This window comes from Falco rusticolus, chromosome 6 (assembly GCF_015220075.1).
Source record: "Falco rusticolus isolate bFalRus1 chromosome 6, bFalRus1.pri, whole genome shotgun sequence".
Classification (NCBI taxonomy): domain Eukaryota; kingdom Metazoa; phylum Chordata; class Aves; order Falconiformes; family Falconidae; genus Falco; species Falco rusticolus.
This window is the reverse complement of record NC_051192.1, coordinates 40,893,001-40,912,413: the sequence shown is the minus strand read 5'-3', so window position 1 is coordinate 40,912,413 and position 19,413 is coordinate 40,893,001. Positions and strand designations below refer to the sequence as shown.

At 44.3% G+C, this 19,413-nt stretch overlaps 1 protein-coding gene across 3 annotated transcripts in view; it reads left to right on the top strand.

The window, feature by feature from the left end:
- HIVEP2 (HIVEP zinc finger 2) overlaps positions 1–18,980 on the top strand; it is a 126,908-nt gene extending 107,928 nt beyond the window's left edge. For all 3 annotated transcript variants that reach the window (XM_037390919.1, XM_037390921.1, XM_037390920.1), the window contains 4 exons: positions 5,372–5,547; positions 8,139–8,240; positions 8,790–9,700; positions 16,462–18,980. In XM_037390919.1, coding sequence (XP_037246816.1) covers positions 5,372–5,547; positions 8,139–8,240; positions 8,790–9,700; positions 16,462–17,286 — 2,014 coding nt within the window. In that variant the 3' untranslated portion in view covers positions 17,287–18,980. The remainder of the gene's footprint in view (positions 1–5,371; positions 5,548–8,138; positions 8,241–8,789; positions 9,701–16,461) is intronic.
- Positions 18,981–19,413: the final 433 nt, after the last annotated feature.

Genomic DNA, 19,413 nt, shown 5'->3' with positions numbered 1-19,413 from the left:
AGGAGTAGTCAACATGTATTCACCAAGGGGAAATCATGCCTGACAAATCTGATAGGCTTCTATGATGGAATGACTGGCTGGGTAGATAAGGGGAGAGCAGTGCATGTTGTCCACCTTGACCTCAGCAAGGCTTTTGACGCTGTCTCCCATAACATCCTCATAGTTAATCTCAGGCAGTGTGTGTTGGATGAGTGGACAGCGAGGTGGATTGAGAACTGGCTGAATGGCAGAGCTTAGAGGGTTGTGACCAGCGGTGCAGTGTCAGGGTGGAGGCTTGTAGCCAGTGGTGTTCCCCAGGGGTCAGTACTTGGTCCAGTCACGTCCAACTTACTCATCAGTGCCCTGGACGAAGGGACAGAGTGTGCCCTCAGTGAGTTTGCTGGTGATACAAAACTGGCAGGAGTGGCTGATACACCAGCAGGCTGTGCTGCCATCCAGCGAGACCTGGGCAGGCTGGAGAGTTGGGCAGAAGGGAACCCAATGAAGTTCAACAAAGCCAATTTGTAGGGTCCTGCACCTGGGGAGGAACAGCTCCCTGCACCAGTACTGGCTGGGGGCTGACCTGCTGGAAGGCAGCTCTGTGGAGAAGGACCTGGGAGTCCTGGAGGACACCAAGCTGACCATGAGCCAGCAGTGTGTCCTGGTGTCCAAGAAGGCCACTGGGATCCTGGGGTGACTTAGAAGGACCATGGCCAGCAGGTCGAGGGAGGTTGTCCTCCACTTCTGCTCTGCCCTGGTGAGGCCGCATCTGGAGCGCTGTGTCCAGGTCTGGGCTCCCCAGTGGAAGAGAGACAGGGAACCACTGGAGAGGGCCCAGCGGAGGGCTACAGAGATGATGAGAGGACTGGAGCATCTTCCTCATGAGGAAAGGCTGAGAGAGCTGGGCCTGCTTAGCCTGGAGAAGAGAAGATTGAGCAGGGATCTTATCGCTGTATACAAGTATCTTAAGGGCGAGTGTCAAGAGGATGGGGCCGGGCTCTGTTCAGTGGTGCCCAGTGACAGGACAAGGGGCAACAGGCACAAACTGCAACACAGGCAGTTCCATCTGAATATGAAGAAAAACTTCTTTACTTTGAGGGTGACAGAGCACAGGAGCAGGCTGCCCAGAGAGAGTGTGGTGTCTCCTTCTCTGGAGATATTCAAAACCCACCCGGACAAGATTCTGAGCAACTGCTGTAGGTGAACCTGCTTTAGCAGGGGAGTTGGACCGGGTGATCTCCAGAGGTCCCTTCCAACCCTGACCGTTCTGTGATTCTGTGATTTCCTTTGCCTGACAGTTTATACCCTTTAAAATCTCAGTTATCCTTCATTAACATGTGTTTTGGCTCTGCTTGAATAGTCTCCATGAAATTAACATTGGCATTTTCTCTGTAGTCTGCAACACTGAAGGGAGTATAGCCTACATCTTTCCTGAAAGATTGAAAAAGTTATTTTGGAGATTGCTGTGGGTATTGCTGACCCAGATCCCGTGATCCTGGCTGTTGTCTGTAGTTGTCCTAGTACCCAAGCCAGTAGGCTGGCTACACAAGAGTGACACAAATCCAGGGGTGAGCTGAAGTTTACAAGAAATTTAAAGAGCTGTTGCTTCAACTCACAGCCACTTTGAAGTATAAAATTTGCCTGCTTCCCACTATGTATCATTTCTGAATGTGGAAATTTGGATCACCTAGCTAAGATAGTCTGCACAGATGTAAACTACGTGATGAGAGGTCGGAAGGGTAGAGATGTGTTAGAAGCAAGTTAAAGGAGGATTCAGATCAGTGTGAGCTGCCACAGATCACTCTAAAAAACACCTCTACCGTCTAATACCTTCTTTAAGAAACTCTGTATGTTACACCATCTTAAGTTTCCCTGTATACCAATAAGGTCTATAAAACTATTTGTGTAAAGTTATATAATCCACACATCACCTAGAAATGACTCCTAGTAATGCTTGGCTATGTTTAGATATCCTTTGAGTGAAACAAAACGTAAGAAACATTGATGTGCACATTAATATCTGGAGTTGGGGGACACAAATAATCTGTGCAATAGACTGGGATTTCCTCAACGGGAGCATGTAACCTACTAGTTACAGTGAATGAGGTGATGTAGTGTTAATGGGTCCACTTTTTCCTTATACATCATAATTTTATTGTAGGAATTATTTGTGGAAAGATAGATTAATTCTTTTCATTAATTCAGCTATTTTTAATCGGATCAAGTATTCTTTAGATATGATAACCACGTCTTTCATTGTTTTCAGCCCCGGTTATTGAATTTGTCCTTCTCTTCAGGTTTTTGTTTGTGACTTCTGAAAGCTAGTTTTTAACGTGGGTGGGTTTCCGTGCTTGCTTGCTCTTGACTGTAGAGCTGTCCTGTTCTCTGTTCTGTTCTGCTCTCATCAAGCTCATCTTTGTATTGTCTCAGCATGCGCAAGTAGTGTACTGAACTATGCAGCAAACATCTGTTGTCTTTGCTTCATGTTTTCTCCCCTGGACAGACAAGCGTGCGTGGTGACATCTTGTTTCAGCATGGTATTTTTCATTTCGTTTTTTATTTGTCTTGGGGAGTGGATTTGCTTAGGCTTCTTGATTGCTTTTGTTTGGTAAGTGCAAAGAAGGCAATGCAGAAGCCATAGTTGGGGAAGGCCTGCGGTTGTCAGTTTTTGGTTTGCAGGAAAGCCTGTCTGCTAGCCAGGGAAGTGCAGCTGCCATGTGCTCTGGAGTGGAGCGCTCCTATGGCAGGTGGGCAAACCGCAAATAGATGGGGCTGTGAGAGAAGCTGAAGGAACAGAATGAACGGAGTTGAGGGGAAAAGTAGATGTCACAGCACGTCACCACCTTGCTGCACCAAAGCCTGTGAAGAGAAGCGTTGCAGCAGAAGGGGGTTTGAAGGAAAACACAACCAACCATATTGTTACCTCTGGCAGGTGGCTTGATTCGAATGAAATGAAATGAATCACAAAATCCGCTTTCCATCATCTCTGACTGTGAAACTCTGGTGGGATGTGAAGCAGTGTTCCTTAAAGAAAGCAGCAATTTAAAGTTTGGTACTTGCTGCAGTACAGTTAGTAAATAACAGCGTGAAAAGAAAGGAGGGACAGGGCAGACATGCCTACTGTCCTGTCATCTTGTTAATGACATTGTCAGCTGACAGCAAGAGTTCACAGTTTGCTTATATTTGCTCTTTTATATCTAGCAGTAATAGACTCTAATTGAAAATTTCCAATAAAATGACATTTTGGATAGAAATTGCAGGACTCTGAGGCGCGTTAATGCTTTTTAACTCTAAAGTCCCGTTCAAATCAAGCTCAGAGCAGCAGTGACCATAGTCCATATATGAAAGTTTTGTAGTGGGAAGGAGGAAATGACTGAAAGCTTTGGCACAGACATGAGTTAATAGTAATATCTAATATTCCTGGGGGCTAGAAAGTTAATCACCATAGACTTAATCTTCTGGTGTCTCAGTTTTTGGACCAGGCCTTCTCTGAATGTCAAATTTGTGTGTGCCATTTCTCTTGCAGTTGTTATGTTGAAGCATACTCAGGGAGTCAAGGTCAGTTATGGCCAGGAACCATCCATGTGAATGATGAAGAGACAGATCTTGTCTAATTGTGTTTGTGCCCAGTGGGATCTGACAGGTGACAGAAGCTGGTGGAATGAGGTCAGGCAGAGATGGAGCAACAGAAAAGCACATGTTGTAACACAGCATTTATCTTACCAATATCGGTCAGGGGTGATATGGTAGACTCCATCCGAGCAAAATGAGACTGTAAGGAGGGGTGAAAAGATGATAAAATGGCAGTCTTTCCAACAGTAATGAATATTTTTTCTGTCTGTGGGAGAAATCCTGGAGGTAGTTGAAGAAGTGGTGGATAGGAAGATGTCTAGGAGTCATTGGCATGTGTATATGAAGAACCTGAGAAATAGGGCAGAGAGAAAAGCAGAATGTAGAAATGTTATACAAACAAAACCCACTAGAGAGATGACTAAATATTAAATGACATTAGACTATGCCGGTTTTGCCCATGATGCCAGGGAGTGAAGGAGAAGGGAGAGGGTCAACTTTATTGGGAAGTTTTTCATCAAAAAAACTGAATTTACGCATCCACATTTGAAAGAGGAGCTGATATGTTTAATAGATAACAAAATGGACATGAGAACAGGACAGTGTTTTATGTATTTCTAAGATATTAACTTCAGTATTTATATTACCAGTGATGTAGCTGAACATACGGAAGAAGCGTTCATCTAAGAAAAGCACACTTGGAAAATGTTTCAGCTCCGTAACCCAAAAATTGCCACTTGCTTCTTGTAGAGTTATCATCACATTAACAGAATCTTTCACACAATCCCTTATTTATTTAAAGCACGGACTGTCAGCACCACAGATATTTTGTGGGCTGGGCATCCACAGGGTGGCTGAAAGTACTTTCTGCTGCTTAGGGAAAGGGCAATGGAGGACAGACAGAAAAAATATTATTTCTCAGTTCTTGCAATTTCTGGATTTTACTTTGGGTGAATGAGGATGAAATGCTCCCTCTAGGGAATGCCCAGCACTTTTCAAACCTCAGAACAGCCTGAGCAGATCCCCTGGGTCCTTTTAGATTTCAGTATTAATAATTTATCGTGATAGTAAAGGCAATGTACAGCTTTACATAGATTTGCATATGTTATTTATTTTCTAACTACACACTATGTAATCAGCAAAAATAGCATGGAACACTTATGCCTGTGCTAAGAAAAAAATATTTAACAGCTTTCTGCTAAGTATGCAGGTTGGAAGTTTCCCATTTTATTTCTAAAGCAGCACATACCTGGGTGAACTCAACTTGGTGTCCCTTAGGGATGGATCCATCTTTGGGAACTTCAGACATCCGTAGTGTAAATGGGTACATGCTTGCTAGTCATCTGCATTCTCTTTATGCTTAATGGGGAGAAATGGGCATTTCCAGGATGTGCTTTATCTGATCTCAAGGGTTGAATACGCTAAAATAGTTCAATGAACTGTGCCACAAAATGACACTCTTTTCAGTGGTGGTGGGCAAGATTACAATTAGCTGAAGTAAATCCAACCTGCAGACTCCTATTTGGAGTTCTGCTGTGTCTATGGCAATAGAAGCTAATCTGTTTCTTGACGAGGTGTTTAAACTATTCTCATACTGCAACTCTTTGATTTCATATTGTTAAAACACAGTGGGACTAGTGCATTCCCTGAAAGGCAAATACTTTGTGAGTTCCAGAATGAAAATTCATTAGTTGCTCTAGACTTCCGTGGATTTGTTGTGATGAGATACATACAGGATCAGGTTCAAATGGGTAGAGGTGCTGTTTGTGCATGTATGTGACCCGGAGCCTGTATGATTAAAATGCTTGCTCTCTTCCAACAGGTATAAATCAAATGAGGATTATGTCTATGTCAGAGGTCGTGGCCGAGGAAAGTACATTTGTGAAGAATGTGGAATTCGCTGCAAAAAGCCAAGCATGCTCAAAAAACATATCCGCACTCATACTGATGTCCGGCCTTATGTATGCAAGTTGTGCAACTTTGCCTTCAAAACTAAAGGTACTTGACCCTTTTGCTGAACTCTTGCCACTTCCCAAACGAATTGGAGCTATTTTCCATCTGGGATCCAAGCACCCTTTGCAATCGAGGAGAGAATTTTCTTCAGAATAAAAATACTGTGTTTATGTATACAGCACTTCATAAAAGAGGGTTTTCTCTTCTGTTTAATTGATCCAGGGATTTTGTGAGACTCGGAGACTCCTTCAATAGCTTCATTAAGAGCTATAGGCTCTTGGCTGGTCCGTCTGCAGAGAAAATATAGTAGCATAAGAACCACCCTTACAAATAATACTTTCTGCAGAATTGTTACATGGTGCAAATTTTAATTGCAGCAACACTTAAATGCTACCCGGAGACTACACTTGTTATGACATAATGTAGAAGCAGAGCATCAGCTGCTGAGGAAAACATGCCTTCACGGGCTTTACAGTGGGTCAGTTTCAAGTTTATAAATAATGTATGTCTCCCAGATGGGCCACTCCATCCACTGTGGCATTAATTATGAATAGAGATCTGATAGCTTGTGTTCACATGTATTTATCAGCACAGAAAAAAGCTTCTGTTTGTCACCCTGAGGCCACAGATAATGATATTCTTTGGTATTTGGATTTGCATTGCAACTATCCCCTTGTAAGAAAAAAATCCTTTTCTTTGGTAGCATTTTTTTGTAGCACAGCCCAAATGAGCCTTACATTCTCAGTTTCTTAGCTTCCCTTTGGCAGACAAGGGAAGTGGATTCTGGTCCCAGTGCAATGAACTTACTTGAACGGGGAGAGAGGAAGCTGAAGGAAATTTCTCCCAAGATCCCAGTGCAGCTTCATGGCTATTCTGAGGATTGAGAATTGTAATAGTTTCCATGAGTCCACCACTTCTTCCTCTGCCAAAGACGGGAATAGCTGATGGATGGTAGTAGACCCATCAACCTAATTTAAGATGAGAACTTTCATGGGAATGTAGAGACAAAGACAAGGAGCTGCTGGTTTGTAGTCCCAGCAGACCATCTGGTGAGCTGTTCTCGGATCATTATTTACATTTGACATTGCTGGAGGAATGGGTCTTGAGGAGGGACTTGAAGGAGAACTGTGGTTTTGCAGCTGTGTTCAGAGAGGACATTCCAGGCAGAGGAGATGGCATGGAAAGAAATGTGAAATTGCTTGCTGAGGCTGGCATTTCTGGTGAAGAAGAAACAGGGAGGAGGTGGTATGCTATTGCACAAGGGCATGAGTAGGAAGAGACTGAGTTAGACTTCAAAGTACAAGAAGTGTTTAACTGGTGTATTACCGCTTGTGAGCAGTTGTCAGCCTCGTAAGTATTGTTGCTATTTTGCTGAGAACAGTAGGGGACAGGTCTTCAGAGATGTTTAGGTTTTCATACACCCTGAGCATTTAGCTATCCAGAGGCATCAGTGACAAGGTTAGACTTTTCATGCAGTGCACAGGCGCAGTAAGATCTTACTGAGAAGGGGATTATTTGAACTACCTAGGACTGAAAGTCAGAGGAGAAGAGTGTGGCTTGTGACACACCTCCACTACCCAACAGTGTGCACTGTTCCTGCCCCCAGGTTGCATGTTTCACACGCATCATCTGGAGACGCTGGTTGGGGTCCCAAAAGCAGCATAGGCATATTCACAGAGAGCTTTCCTTGATCTAAGAAGCACCATGTCTTGGTAGTGGGTTGGGTTTGCTTGTGCCATGCTTTCCCTGTTGGGTGTTGAAATGTGACTGAGTGGCTAATGGATTAGAGCGATGTTCTTGTTTCTCCAGCTTGTGCTTTGTGCTCAAGATTCTTTGCCATGAAATGTCTCTTGGGGCCAGTTTCAACACAGTTTTCTTATCTGTGAAAAAACAGACCAAGACAGGCACTCCAGAAAGTCAATAGTCTAGTGTTAGGTTGCTCCCTCAGGGGAATGGGAGATCTGATTTCAAATCCGTGCTGTGTCTGGGTCAGATCCGTAATCCAAAGCAGGAAGCTGGACCTAGATTTCCTACATCCCAGGTGAATCCTCTAAGTACAGCTCCTCTCAGTTCAGAGACTGCAGCTAGATGGTAAACTTATATAGAAACGTCTCCCAGAAATGTCTTTTTTTGGGGGGTATTTTTGCTTCAAACACGCTGAACATTTGGAACCTACATGTGGAGTAAATGGGAGACCACTTAACTTGAAAGTACCACTGTGAAAGTAGGAGTACGAGCCCTGAACAGCTGGTGTGCTTTGGACTTACTTCGATGTCTGAGCAGTCTGTACGTATCATGACTGAGCCCAAGGACAGATAACATCCAAGAGTGAGCTTTTTAGCTGGCTGGGGTGCCTTAATGTCATGTGGAAAATTGGAGAGATGCCTATATACCTCTCAGGCCCTGAGTTTAAATTTATTTGAAATACTTTTTTTTTTCTTAAGATATAAAACCCCATTCTCATTAAAACAGGCTCTGAGGGCAATGGGCTGGATGAGTCAGCCTTGTCTGTTGTGGTTTTTTTTTTAAACTAAAAACCCCCATCTGCAGGCTAACAGAGTTAAGATATACCAAAACCTGACTTGGAGGGTGATGTTTGCTGTTGTCCATTAATTAGATTAATCTCTGATCCATAGGAAATCTGACAAAACATATGAAATCTAAAGCACACATGAAAAAATGCCTGGAGCTCGGAGTATCAATGACATCCGTAGATGATGCTGAAACTGAAGAAGCAGGTATGTCAGAATGATTCAATTTAGTTGGAATGGCCTCTGGAGTATGCAAATGACTCATTGCACTTTAGCACAGTGGCTGGCATAGGAAAATAACATTTAAGAGCATTTGGGACATTTTTTAATTAAGAGGTGTCTTTTTAGCAAACAGGAAGTCTAAAAAACAGATCGGATCCATCTGTCTGAGTTACATTTTTTATTAAGATACATGAGGAGGAGCTAGAAATAAACATATGACCTGTTGTCATCTGTCTCATACAAAGTTCACAATCTTTTCAATTGAGATGTGAGACGTGGCAACATTTAGCGAAGTTGCAAGGTGGGCTAGGGTGAATTTGCTTGCTTTTTATACCTACTTTCAAGTATAGAGTTTTAAGGTATTATGAAAAATTATGGCCTGAGACTATGAAGAATGGCTTTATGCAGCCATCCCAGATGATGAGCATCCAGCAACGGCCATGGGTGGGGTGTGCTGTGTGGGGAATGAGTGTGGTGGAAGATGTAAGAGGTGGGATGTGTGCTCACCATTTTGACTTGCCATGGCTGTTTCAGAAAACATGGAGGACATGCAGCAGGAGGCAGAGAAGAGTAGCAACCTGGCAGGCCTGTCAGCGGAGCATCAGTTTTCTGATGCAGAGGAGTCAGATGGCGAGGATGGCGATGACAATGATGATGATGATGAAGATGAGGATGATTTCGATGATACTCAGGGAGACTCAACACCAAAAACCAGATCAAGAAGCACCAGCCCGCAGCCACCTCGGTTCTCCTCCCTGTCAGTGAATTCAGCTGGGGCGTCACAGGGGGCTTCCCCAGAGGGCTCCCTTTCTGTGGGACACTCCTCCCTCATCAGTTACTTGGTCACCTTACCTAGCATTCAGGTTACTCAGCTTATAACACCCAGTGACTCCTGTGAAGACTCACAGATGACAGAATATCAGAGGTTTTTCCAGAGTAAGAGTAGTGATTCAGAGCCCGATAAAGACAGATTGGACATACCTAGTGGCATGGATGAGGATTACGCGCTTTTGTTAGACCCCAGTTCTTCTCCACGGGACCTCTCACCTTCCAGTCGACAGTCATCACCCGGCTACGATTCTTCACCCTATAGAGATAACTCACCAAAGAGGTATTTAATGCCAAAAGGGGATTTGTCACCCAGAAGGCACCTGTCACCCCGAAGAGATATTTCACCCATGAGGCATCTTTCCCCACGGAAGGAGGCTGTGCTGAGGAGAGAGCTATCACCAAGACGGGACATGTCACCAAGACGTCACCTATCACCAAGGAGACCAATGTCACCAGGGAAAGATGTGTCTGTTCGAAGAGATTTGTCTCCTAGGCGAGAAAGGAGATATATGGCCTCTGTTAGAGCAGCGTCTCCCCGGAGGGGCTTATACCATAATCCAGCACTGTCCATGGGTCAATATTTACAGTCTGAATCTATTCCAGTGGGGCATTCAGTAAGTATGCAAGAATATTTTCACTCCTATTGTCAAAAGCAGCACTCATCTTATTTGTGCATAGTATTTTTAAAAACTTTGCAGCTTTGTAGAAGAAGACATAAGCTTTGAGCCTTGGCAGGATGTCCTTGAACAAATGCAAGAGATTGGGAATAGACAGGGACCAAGTTGGAATGTTGATTTAGTTAGATGCAACAGAGTCAGCCTGAGGGTCAAATCTTCACTTGGTACAAACCTGAGTAGCTCCATTAACTTCAATGAAATTAGTCTGACATTAACTGTCCCTGTCTTTATTGCATTTATATATATATATATAAAAAATATTACGTTAAAACAGCTCAGGAAGCATACATGGCGTGTGGGGCTTGTTTCCACACTGTAAAACCTTTTACCTCCCAGACTGTCAGATGGGAGCAAGCCCAGATCAGGGCTTAAGGCCCTGGTACTGCAGTACGGTGCCCATCACTGAGTATTGTTTAATTGAATGAAAACGTTAAAATAAATGGAATGTCTCGGAAAAGCAGGGTGCACATCGAAATCAGGATCTGTGGCTGGAGTTTAAAGGATATTATCGTGTGACAGGAGCAGGCAGCTGTCGGCTCTGCAGAAAGCACCATCACAACCGGCTGCTCCGGCAGGGACGGAACTGTCTGGGTGGAAATGGCAATATGCAAAACTGGCACAGCTGCTGTCTGTGCTGTTCCCTTTCAGTAAATCAGCTCTCAGAAACTGCTGACTGGCACTTTTGACCGGCCCTAGCATTCACAAAGCACTCTCTCCACAAATAGATTTTGGTCTTTAGAGTTAAGGAACAGCTTCCCTACGTATGCATTTATGTTTTCATTTAGTATGCTTCCCTTGCCGCAACTGATGTTGCTGCTGCCCTTTCACTGCCTGCCTTGTCAGCCCGTATGTGTGGGTTCAACCTGCGCAGGCTGTGACAGGCTTACGCTGCCTCAGGGCTCCTACCTCCCTGCCCTCATCCCAGCAGGGCTCTCCTCCCTGCTTCCCTATTGCCAGTCATCTTGGCTTTTTGTGGTGCTTCTCTGCAGAGGAGAAGAATTAAACCCTGAGCTCATAAAATCAGCATTTCCAGAGCTCTGGGTGAAGCTCTTTGTAGACCCAGGCTGATGTGTTACCTACGCCTGGGAATGGAGCGAGGGATGCAGCTGAGTACAGGCATCTGGAGCAGGGATGGACTGAACAGAGCTGAGATGCCACCAGCCTGGCAGATCCAAAAGTAGCTTGCCCGCTTTTCAGAGGGATAAAGGAAAGCTGCAGTGTGTGTAGGAGAGAGCAACACAGGTAATTCTCCCACATCTTAGACGTGGCCCCATGGCCTGGTAAGTTGCTGGGGAGGGCAGTGGAGTGGCTGACTAAGTGGTCCTTGAGGAAGGGCATGCTGAAACCCTGCTGCACTCTCATAGGGGTGATCGCTGTGCAGCTGAGAAAGGATATAAATTCTGCCAGCAGTTCTACTGACAAAGTAAGGAAGCACAAGAGGATAAAGAGCCACCAGTTTAACAGTCTTAATATCAAATGGAAGGGATTATATGAGACGCTACAGCTGACATTGTGCAGGGAGCCCCAGTCCCTAATGTCCCACATGAGACACTTCCACTGGCACCCTGTAGGAGAGATTTTGCATGTGGGATGATGCTGGCAGAAGCGTATGTAACAGTCACCCTTGGCCATCTGACAGTCCTTGCTGTAATGTTTGCCTTGTGTGTTATGCAAACCTTCCAGCAAGGCGTTTAGCACGTTGTAAGGACTCTTTTAGCACCCTTAGCTCCTTCTTTTGGAAAGTCCACCATGCCAGATGGGCTTTTAACACTTACCTTATTTTTGAGGTAGGATCAGGCATGTGGCAGTGAAAAACTCAATGTAAAAGATCATTTGTCCTGCAGAAAGCATCAGTAACTCAGAGGCATGTTGAGTGTTATGAGAGAGAAGCCCACACCTCAGTACTGCACTGGAACTTGAATACAGGCATCACTGGAAGAAGAGCCCAGGCAAATTTAAATGAGGAAATGAGCAGTGAGGATGATTGCCCATCTCAACAAACTACTGCAGGCAAGGAAGGACTCCTCACCTCTTGATGCCTTTCTGGAAGACATCCTTTGGCCAAACACTAGTTGAGTTTAAGTGAAACACAAGTTATTATACTCAGTGTGTGGGAAGACAAATAACACCTGAGCTTGCTATAAATGAAAGCTGTCAGAGAAAAAAAGGGAATAAAGGCTGTTTTTCACTTTCAGAGAAGTGAAATCCGGCAAATCAGAACATGATTAGCAATTGCATCAGTGATGCACATGCCAGCTTACAATCCTGCTTCCTCTTTCAGAGCTTCGCTGGGTTCCCAGTCCTTGCAGGAGTAAGACTGGTCTTGTGCTTCTGGTGCCTGCAGTTCCCAGAAGAGCCCAGTTTTCTTTCTTCTCCACTAAAATTGATGTATTTGCTCTGGTCTCTTTGGCCAGTGCTGGTCTAGTTCCCCTAGTTCATGTTGCTTTTCCTTGAACGTTCATGCGCTTTGGTGGTCTTGTGCAAAGAGCTTGTAAAGTGCTCTGGCACTGAAAGCACCACATAGAGAGCAATGGCAATTATTTCTTTAGGAAGTGGAAAAGAGCGTGAGGAAAGTAACTATTTTTGTAGATTGTACAAAAATACAGAAAGATATACTTCCCCCCCGCCCCCGCCCAGTTAATAACAGGCTACACTCTTGCAACAGGATACTCTTTCCAAAGTAGCCTAAGGCTCTGGTTGATGCTGGTACACATTTGGCTTTGGCAAGTTAAATTGGTGTCTTTAAGTTTAAAGGCAGATCCCCATGCCTCTCCAAATACAATTGGGATCTTCTGTCAATGCCAGAGGTTTTTTACCATTATCAAAGGGTGCTGATTCTTCTCCCTTGTCATTTATGCCAGTCCTGAGAGAAAGAGGAGAGATGGAAAGGCTGCTTTTGTTCATCTTGAGTGCATTGCTGTTAGCATTTTAGTTTGGATCATGCATATGTCTCTGTTGTCACATTTATTGTGCTTTGACTCACATTGCAGATCAGTCTTGAAGTAAGTGACCTGGATTGTTTTCAGAGGAAATTAAACTGAAAAATATGCTCCAGGAGTGCAGCAGGTGCACTTAAACTGTGAGTGGGTCACCAAGTGAGTGAGAAGAGACCACACAGGGTTATTTCAAAGCAATTCCCCTCCAACCCCACAGCACTTACATGGTGAACAAGGGACCCAGCACCAACAGTTTCACTCTGCTCCTACTTGTCCCCACACCTAGTGCACCCCACCACTTCCTAGTGCGGACCAGAGCTTTTGCCTCTTCTTCCAGTCCCAGGGCTAGACTGGGAGAGTGAGACTGTGAATATAACTTGCTGTGAGCAATACAGACTTGACCCTAGCAACAGGGTTAGCTTCTAGGAGGTAGTAGATTGCTTGTGTTGTTGTTCTGTCACACCTCTCATTCGTTTTGAAGTCCTAAGCCTGTCTGGATGTATTCAGAATGGCTGAGGTGAGTTGGGCACCTTTATATCCACTTGAAGTTCAATAGGACTTAAGGTCCTTTGATCATCCCAGACATATCGATATTAAGTCCCTTGCCAGGCATTCAATACTTGTCGTCTTGAGTGAAATGCATTCCTGTACAGAGAGCCAGCATAAAACTTCTGAAGTCCAGGTAAACTATAAATAGGTCCACTTGTGTATGTGGGCTGCTATGGTGCATTCTCAGTTGGACTGCAAATTGAGCTGATACTGAAACTGAAGTTCACACAGATTTATAGTCACTTTACTAACCATCGTGTGCTTTAGAAAGCACATCAGTAATACGCTTTGTTATTCAGTTTAACAAAGAGTTCAACATTTTCTGTTTTTTAACTTTAAAAAGCCTCAAGTACATTCTGATACGGTAATCAAAGAGATTGTTTTCCACCCATCATCTTTTTGCAAGCTGTGGTCTGAGGCTGCTAGGAGGGTATCTGTGGAGGGTGCTTGGCTTTGAAATGTGATCTTCCTCTTAATCCCCCACAGCCTGTTTTGGGTGATGTACCAGGTACAGGGTAAACCCTGTCTCATCCCTGAGGCATTCTGGGGGACCTGTGAAGCTGGATATGGCTTTGCTCAGGGGTGTGGTGTGACAGTTAGCTTTGTGACTAGGTCAGAGAATTTAGTGAAAAGTTGCTACAGAATCTTGTTGCTTGGGGAATTATATGTCACCTGGAGTTGGAGGGAAATACACTAAACTGCAACAAATGAGAACAAATAGGAAATGAACTGGATTTCCATCACCTGACAAAGAGAAGAGCTCATTTCACTGCACTGGCAGCAACCCATTCTGACTGCACTGTAAAAAGATACTATGACCTTCTGCACTATGCTTAGTGATAGGATCTAATACTTGCCCTGTCAACAGAATAAAATCCTGGATTTTCAGGATGTTTGTGAAAAGAAGATAAGTCTTGTAATATTCAGTCTTCCCCTCTGTGTATAAGACACACATATATGTATATGTGTGTCTGCTTGTATGTACGAAAATGCTAGATATTGTTAAAGGAAATAAAAACTGGGCAGGGGGTATGAACTGTTATTAATGCCTGTAGCCATTTATGTTGGCCATTTCCAAACTCATCTGTCAGAGCTAGAGAAAGATAATCTGATATGTGCTCAGCCATGCTTGGAAGGCATCCAGTGGACATGCACACACTGTCACTGTCTATGTAAAAATGAGGCATATGGGACATATATTGGATGATACTGCTGATCTTGAAGTGTGTAGCAGTTTCTGTCATGTTAGGCACCTCTATCTGACAAGGACAGAATGTTGCTCTATTCTCTTTTGAAACTGTGGCAGGGTACAACATGAAGCCAGTGTCTTTCTCAATTAGAGATTTGTGTGTTGACTAGGTTTGTTCTCATCTAGGAGTTGAGGTTTACTCCTTTTTTTGGTTGCTTTTGCTCTCCTTCCTTTAGCCCAAGTTCACATCAGATGCAATAGTGATAAATGTCATGGCTTAGGAACAACCAAGAGACCAGTATGACTTGAGAAATGGGTTGACAGACCAAAGATAGAAAAAAGAAGGGGGCAAGCAGCTGTGCAGAGGTGAGGTTAGTGATAGGAAGGACAGATAGGGTAGGTGAACTATGTATGTCGTTGTGGCTTGGCAACTGCAGTTTATTCTGTAATTTTTCCCCATTCAGCAGTATAAGAGCTGTCACTGTGCTTTCTTATGACAGTTTCTCTTATGAGACCAAAATGTCTCGCTTTCTGAAGAGGAAAATTCCCAGCATAGATTAGTCCAAATAACATCTCTTAAGTTTGAGTCTGATGATTATGGGTCACCCTTCCTGTCTTGACTTTGATTTATATCAAACAGGACAAAGTGTCTGAGCACAGTGAGATTGAGCCCCTGGGTAGCACAGAAAATTGCTCCCTAAACCAGTTCCCCGGATGGGATCAAGAGGTTGCTTAATGCCTTGAGAGCTGGGATTTCCCAGCAGTGTGAAGTGCTGCCACTTCAGTGCACTGGCATTTAGCAGCGCAGTCCTCTGGCTGCCACACGGAGACAGTGGTAGCGGTACAGCTCTGGGGCAACTGGTAGGTGTTCGGTCCATTTGCAGTGCAGAGGAGAGCATTTTCATTCATTCAGTTTCCTATGGGAGCCCCCGAGAGTTGTGTGGCCAGATCCCATACACAATTATGTAAATGTCATCCTGCACTTCTGTCATCATTATCCCTCTGGTCAGCAATAAATGATACTTAATCATCAGATGGAAAACAAATTTTAAAAGTTAAGAATGAAAAAAAGAGAAACCCAAAAGCCCAGGGCATATTTAATACTGAGTGGAGATGGAGCTATTCATTCTTCCAAGGCAGGAACTAATGGGAAGGCACTGAAAATGTCAATATTGTGAGATTGTTTTTTATTAGCTGTTACAAAATCCCTCATTCTTCTCCATCCCATTATGAGTGGGTGAGTCTCCCTGTGACAGAATCATCACTTTCACTCACAGCTCATGCCTGTGCTTTTGTTATTATTTATTGTTTACATTACAGATAGGCCAGAGTGGTCCTCCACTGTCTTAATGACTATAAAACTTGGGTCTTGATTGCACAGAAGCATTTGAACCTTAATAGAAATACCCATCCCCTTTCATCAAGAATTGGGTAAAGCTCATGGGGAGCCAGTGCCTTCTCTGGAGCTCCGGAGCAGGATCTCTCACCAGGCAGAGAATACGTACGTGCAGTCAGATTTTTCCCATACTGCCAAGCAGTGGTGGCAAGCAGGGAGTGTTCGGATGTGTATTTCTCTGCAACACAGTCTTGCTACCTAGTGTGGACTGCCAATACCAGCACAGTTTGCACAGTTTGCCAAAAGAGAAGGTAAGACGGATCTCCTGGCCAAATTTCTCCTGGGGAACGAAACTCTATCTACCCCAAATTCTCTCTGCAGTTTCAGTTGAATATAATACTCTTCACTTCCTGACCTAAATTGCTGCATTGTGTTGCTGAACGCTCTTAACTAGCTGCTGCCTTTCACCTCAGAGGCATGAGCCCTGTAGGGCTGAGCTAAGCAAAACCTCCTCTGTTGTTTGGATAAGCAATTAGTGGAGTTTTCCAAATGCTTTGGGATCCATCTGGATGAAAGGTGCTGCCTGAATGGGAGGTTGTGTTAGACAGGAAAGCAGATAGGTGGTTTGGCAGCCGGACAAGAATTTTGCTAGCAGCAGCACTGACATTTCTTTTGTTTTTTTTTCTAGTTACAGAGAAGGGGGTTGTCTCAGGGGCCTTACTTCAGCGTATATGGCGAAAAAGGAGGTATGGAACACCATGGGGCTAGCCCGTTCCCTGAGGGTTCGAGTGACTACGTCTTCAGTCATCTTCCACTACACTCCCAGCAACAGATCCGAGCACCCATCCCCATGATGCCTATCGGGGGTATCCAGATGGTCCATTCAGTACCTGTGGCCCTCTCAGGTTTACATTCTCCATCCACTCTGGCCCTGCAGAGGGAGGGCTCTGAGGAGAAGCAAAGAGGGACTGCAGAAATCCTTGCAAAAGAGTCATATAGTATTTCTAAGCACCACGAGAAATGTACCTCTCCGCACAGCTTGCACCCCACTGCTCCCTCCAGTGCGCCGCCCTCTCCGTTGCTATTGCTGACACAGAGCACGTCGGAGGACAGTGTTGTAGCTACTGAGAGGGAGCAGGAGGAGAACATACAGACTTGTACAAAAGCCATAGCCTCTCTGCGAATCGCCACAGAAGAAGCCGTTCTGCACGGGGCGGAGCAGCTGCAGAGGCCTTCTGAGCCTCACCAGAAACCCTTAGAAAGTGCACATTTTAGCATTAAACACTTTAGTGGATCTGAGCCAGGCCAGACCTGTGCCTCAGCCACCCATCCTGACTTGCACGGTGGTGAACAGGACAGTTTTGGTACATCACAGACTGCGTTAGCCCATCCCACCTTTTACAGCAAGAGCTTTGTGGACGTCCGGCAGTTGGGCTTTCACAGCAGGAGTGACCCCCCATCAAGCACACAGGAAATCAAAGATCCGTCATCTGAGAAGAGCAAGCCACATTGATCTGAGATGCATGGAGACTTTCACCCATACATTTACCCCACTTTTTTTTTTTCTAGAGATAGAAGTATTCAACTTTACAGCATGCCTGTTCTAAGTTACAGTAGTTTGCTATTATATATACTTTTGTTATATCAAAAGAATTAGATAAAATAAGTCATCATGAGCCTGACCAAAACTAAATTTGAAATTCTTACTGGGTCTGGTACTTTTAAATTGTACAGATGTTTGTGCCTTTTCTTTACTTTGCTTATATTCTTATAAGCATTTTTTTAGCAGTAATTTGTACATATTTTAGAATTTGTGTATCTGCTTTGTAATAAATGTAATTTCTTTCCTTTTTTGGACACTTGGATCTAAATGATGTAAAGCAAAACAGCATCAATATATGTGAGGTTGCACTAAAACATATTTTTATATGATTAAAACTGAACAGCTTTTATGTACAGCTCTGATTCTGTAATACTAATATTTATTTACTTTGTTTCATAAATTGTAAATTTTTTTCTTAATGTTGTGGATTGCTTTTCTATGTGAAGCATGGGATTTACTGTTGCGTTATTAGAACAAAATGTATATTGTAAAACAAGATATTTAAACTAGAGTATCTTATCTTATTCTGCACTTATGCATTAGTTAAAAAAAAAAAAAGATAAAGGATGTATCAGTCAGTTCTTAACCCTTGTAATTTTTTTTTGTCTCTTGTTTGCCGGATTGACTATAACTTAAGTGCTGATTGTGATTTTAAACTGATAGTACCGTAAAGCATTAAAGTAAAACAATGTGCTATTGTGAGTTTTTTCAAAGCTTTATAAAACAGTTATAAATATATTAAAAGTATTTGGTCTTATGAGAACATGTTGATCTATATACTCCTTTAAAAACCTATGGGAAAACATTCCACCCCATGTAAATAACTGCATCACTGGTGCCGTCTGTGTAAGTCCCCGGGACAGGCGATGTTGGCTGCGCCAGGCGCGGAGCAAGGCACCACGGCTGCCGGGAGGCAGGGTCCGGCCGGCCATGACCCCCTGCCCTGCCCACTGCAGCGGTGGCGAGGCCCCTACGGCCGCACGGGGCTGGGCACCCCGCCGAGCCCCGGCAGTCCCCTGCTTGCGAGGGCTGGCCGTGGGGTGCAGGTGTCATGCAGAGGTGCCCCGGAGTGCCAAGGAGGGGTTTGGAGTGGGGAGAAAGAGGTGTTCCCTTGCACTTGAAGGCCACAGCTGGTCCCTTCCCTACTGTGGTACCTGGGTCTGCTTCAGGGAGGCTCCCATCCCGTCCCATCCCATCCTGTGGATGGAGGAGCGTGGCCCTGCCAGCGAGGCAGAGAGCACCGCCACCCCGACCTCTTCAAGGAGTGGGATTCATGGCCAAGACAGTCACAGTCTTCCAGAGCAGGGTCTCCATCTGGGTGAGATTTGCTGCAGAGGAAAGTCAGGAGGGGCCCGGGCTGGTGTCTTGAACGCGTGTGGTGGGTTACCACTACCACCAGCAGTAGGCGTGTGCACGCCTGCGCACACACAGATGAAAACCACACAAAAAAACCACACGCACACACGCAGATGAAAGAAACCAACGGCCTGGATTATATTTTGTGCTATTTAGTGGATTATAAATCTGTGAAACCAAGTTTGTATATTGACTTACAATACATTTAAGGAGTGTTCTTTAAAAAGAAATAAATACAGTTACATGCATGAGGTGTCTAGTTTTCATGTGTTCTTTGAATTCTCCAAGTTTATTGGCGTTCCAGTACATTGTCAGAATCTTTTATTCCTGAGCATTGCTTCCCTGCACAAGGAGCACCCTTAAGAATGTGAGTGGCAGCAAAAAGGTGGATCGTATTTTGGCCTCCACAGATATTATCAAACTAAACCAGTTTATTTCTCCAATAATACCATGTGGGGGCAGGACCACAGCTGGTACATTGTCCTAATTCTAGCATGTTGGCATATGACTCGTGTAATACCATAACGAATGGTGACCACTTATTACCATTAAAGGCTAGTTTCTCGTATCCATTGCAGTGTTTCTACCTTTATTCCGGATCATTATGGTAACCTTGCCAAGATAAGCATGTGCCAGAAAACTGGCTCATCTCAGCCTGGAGAGAGGAGAAGCAGTATATGT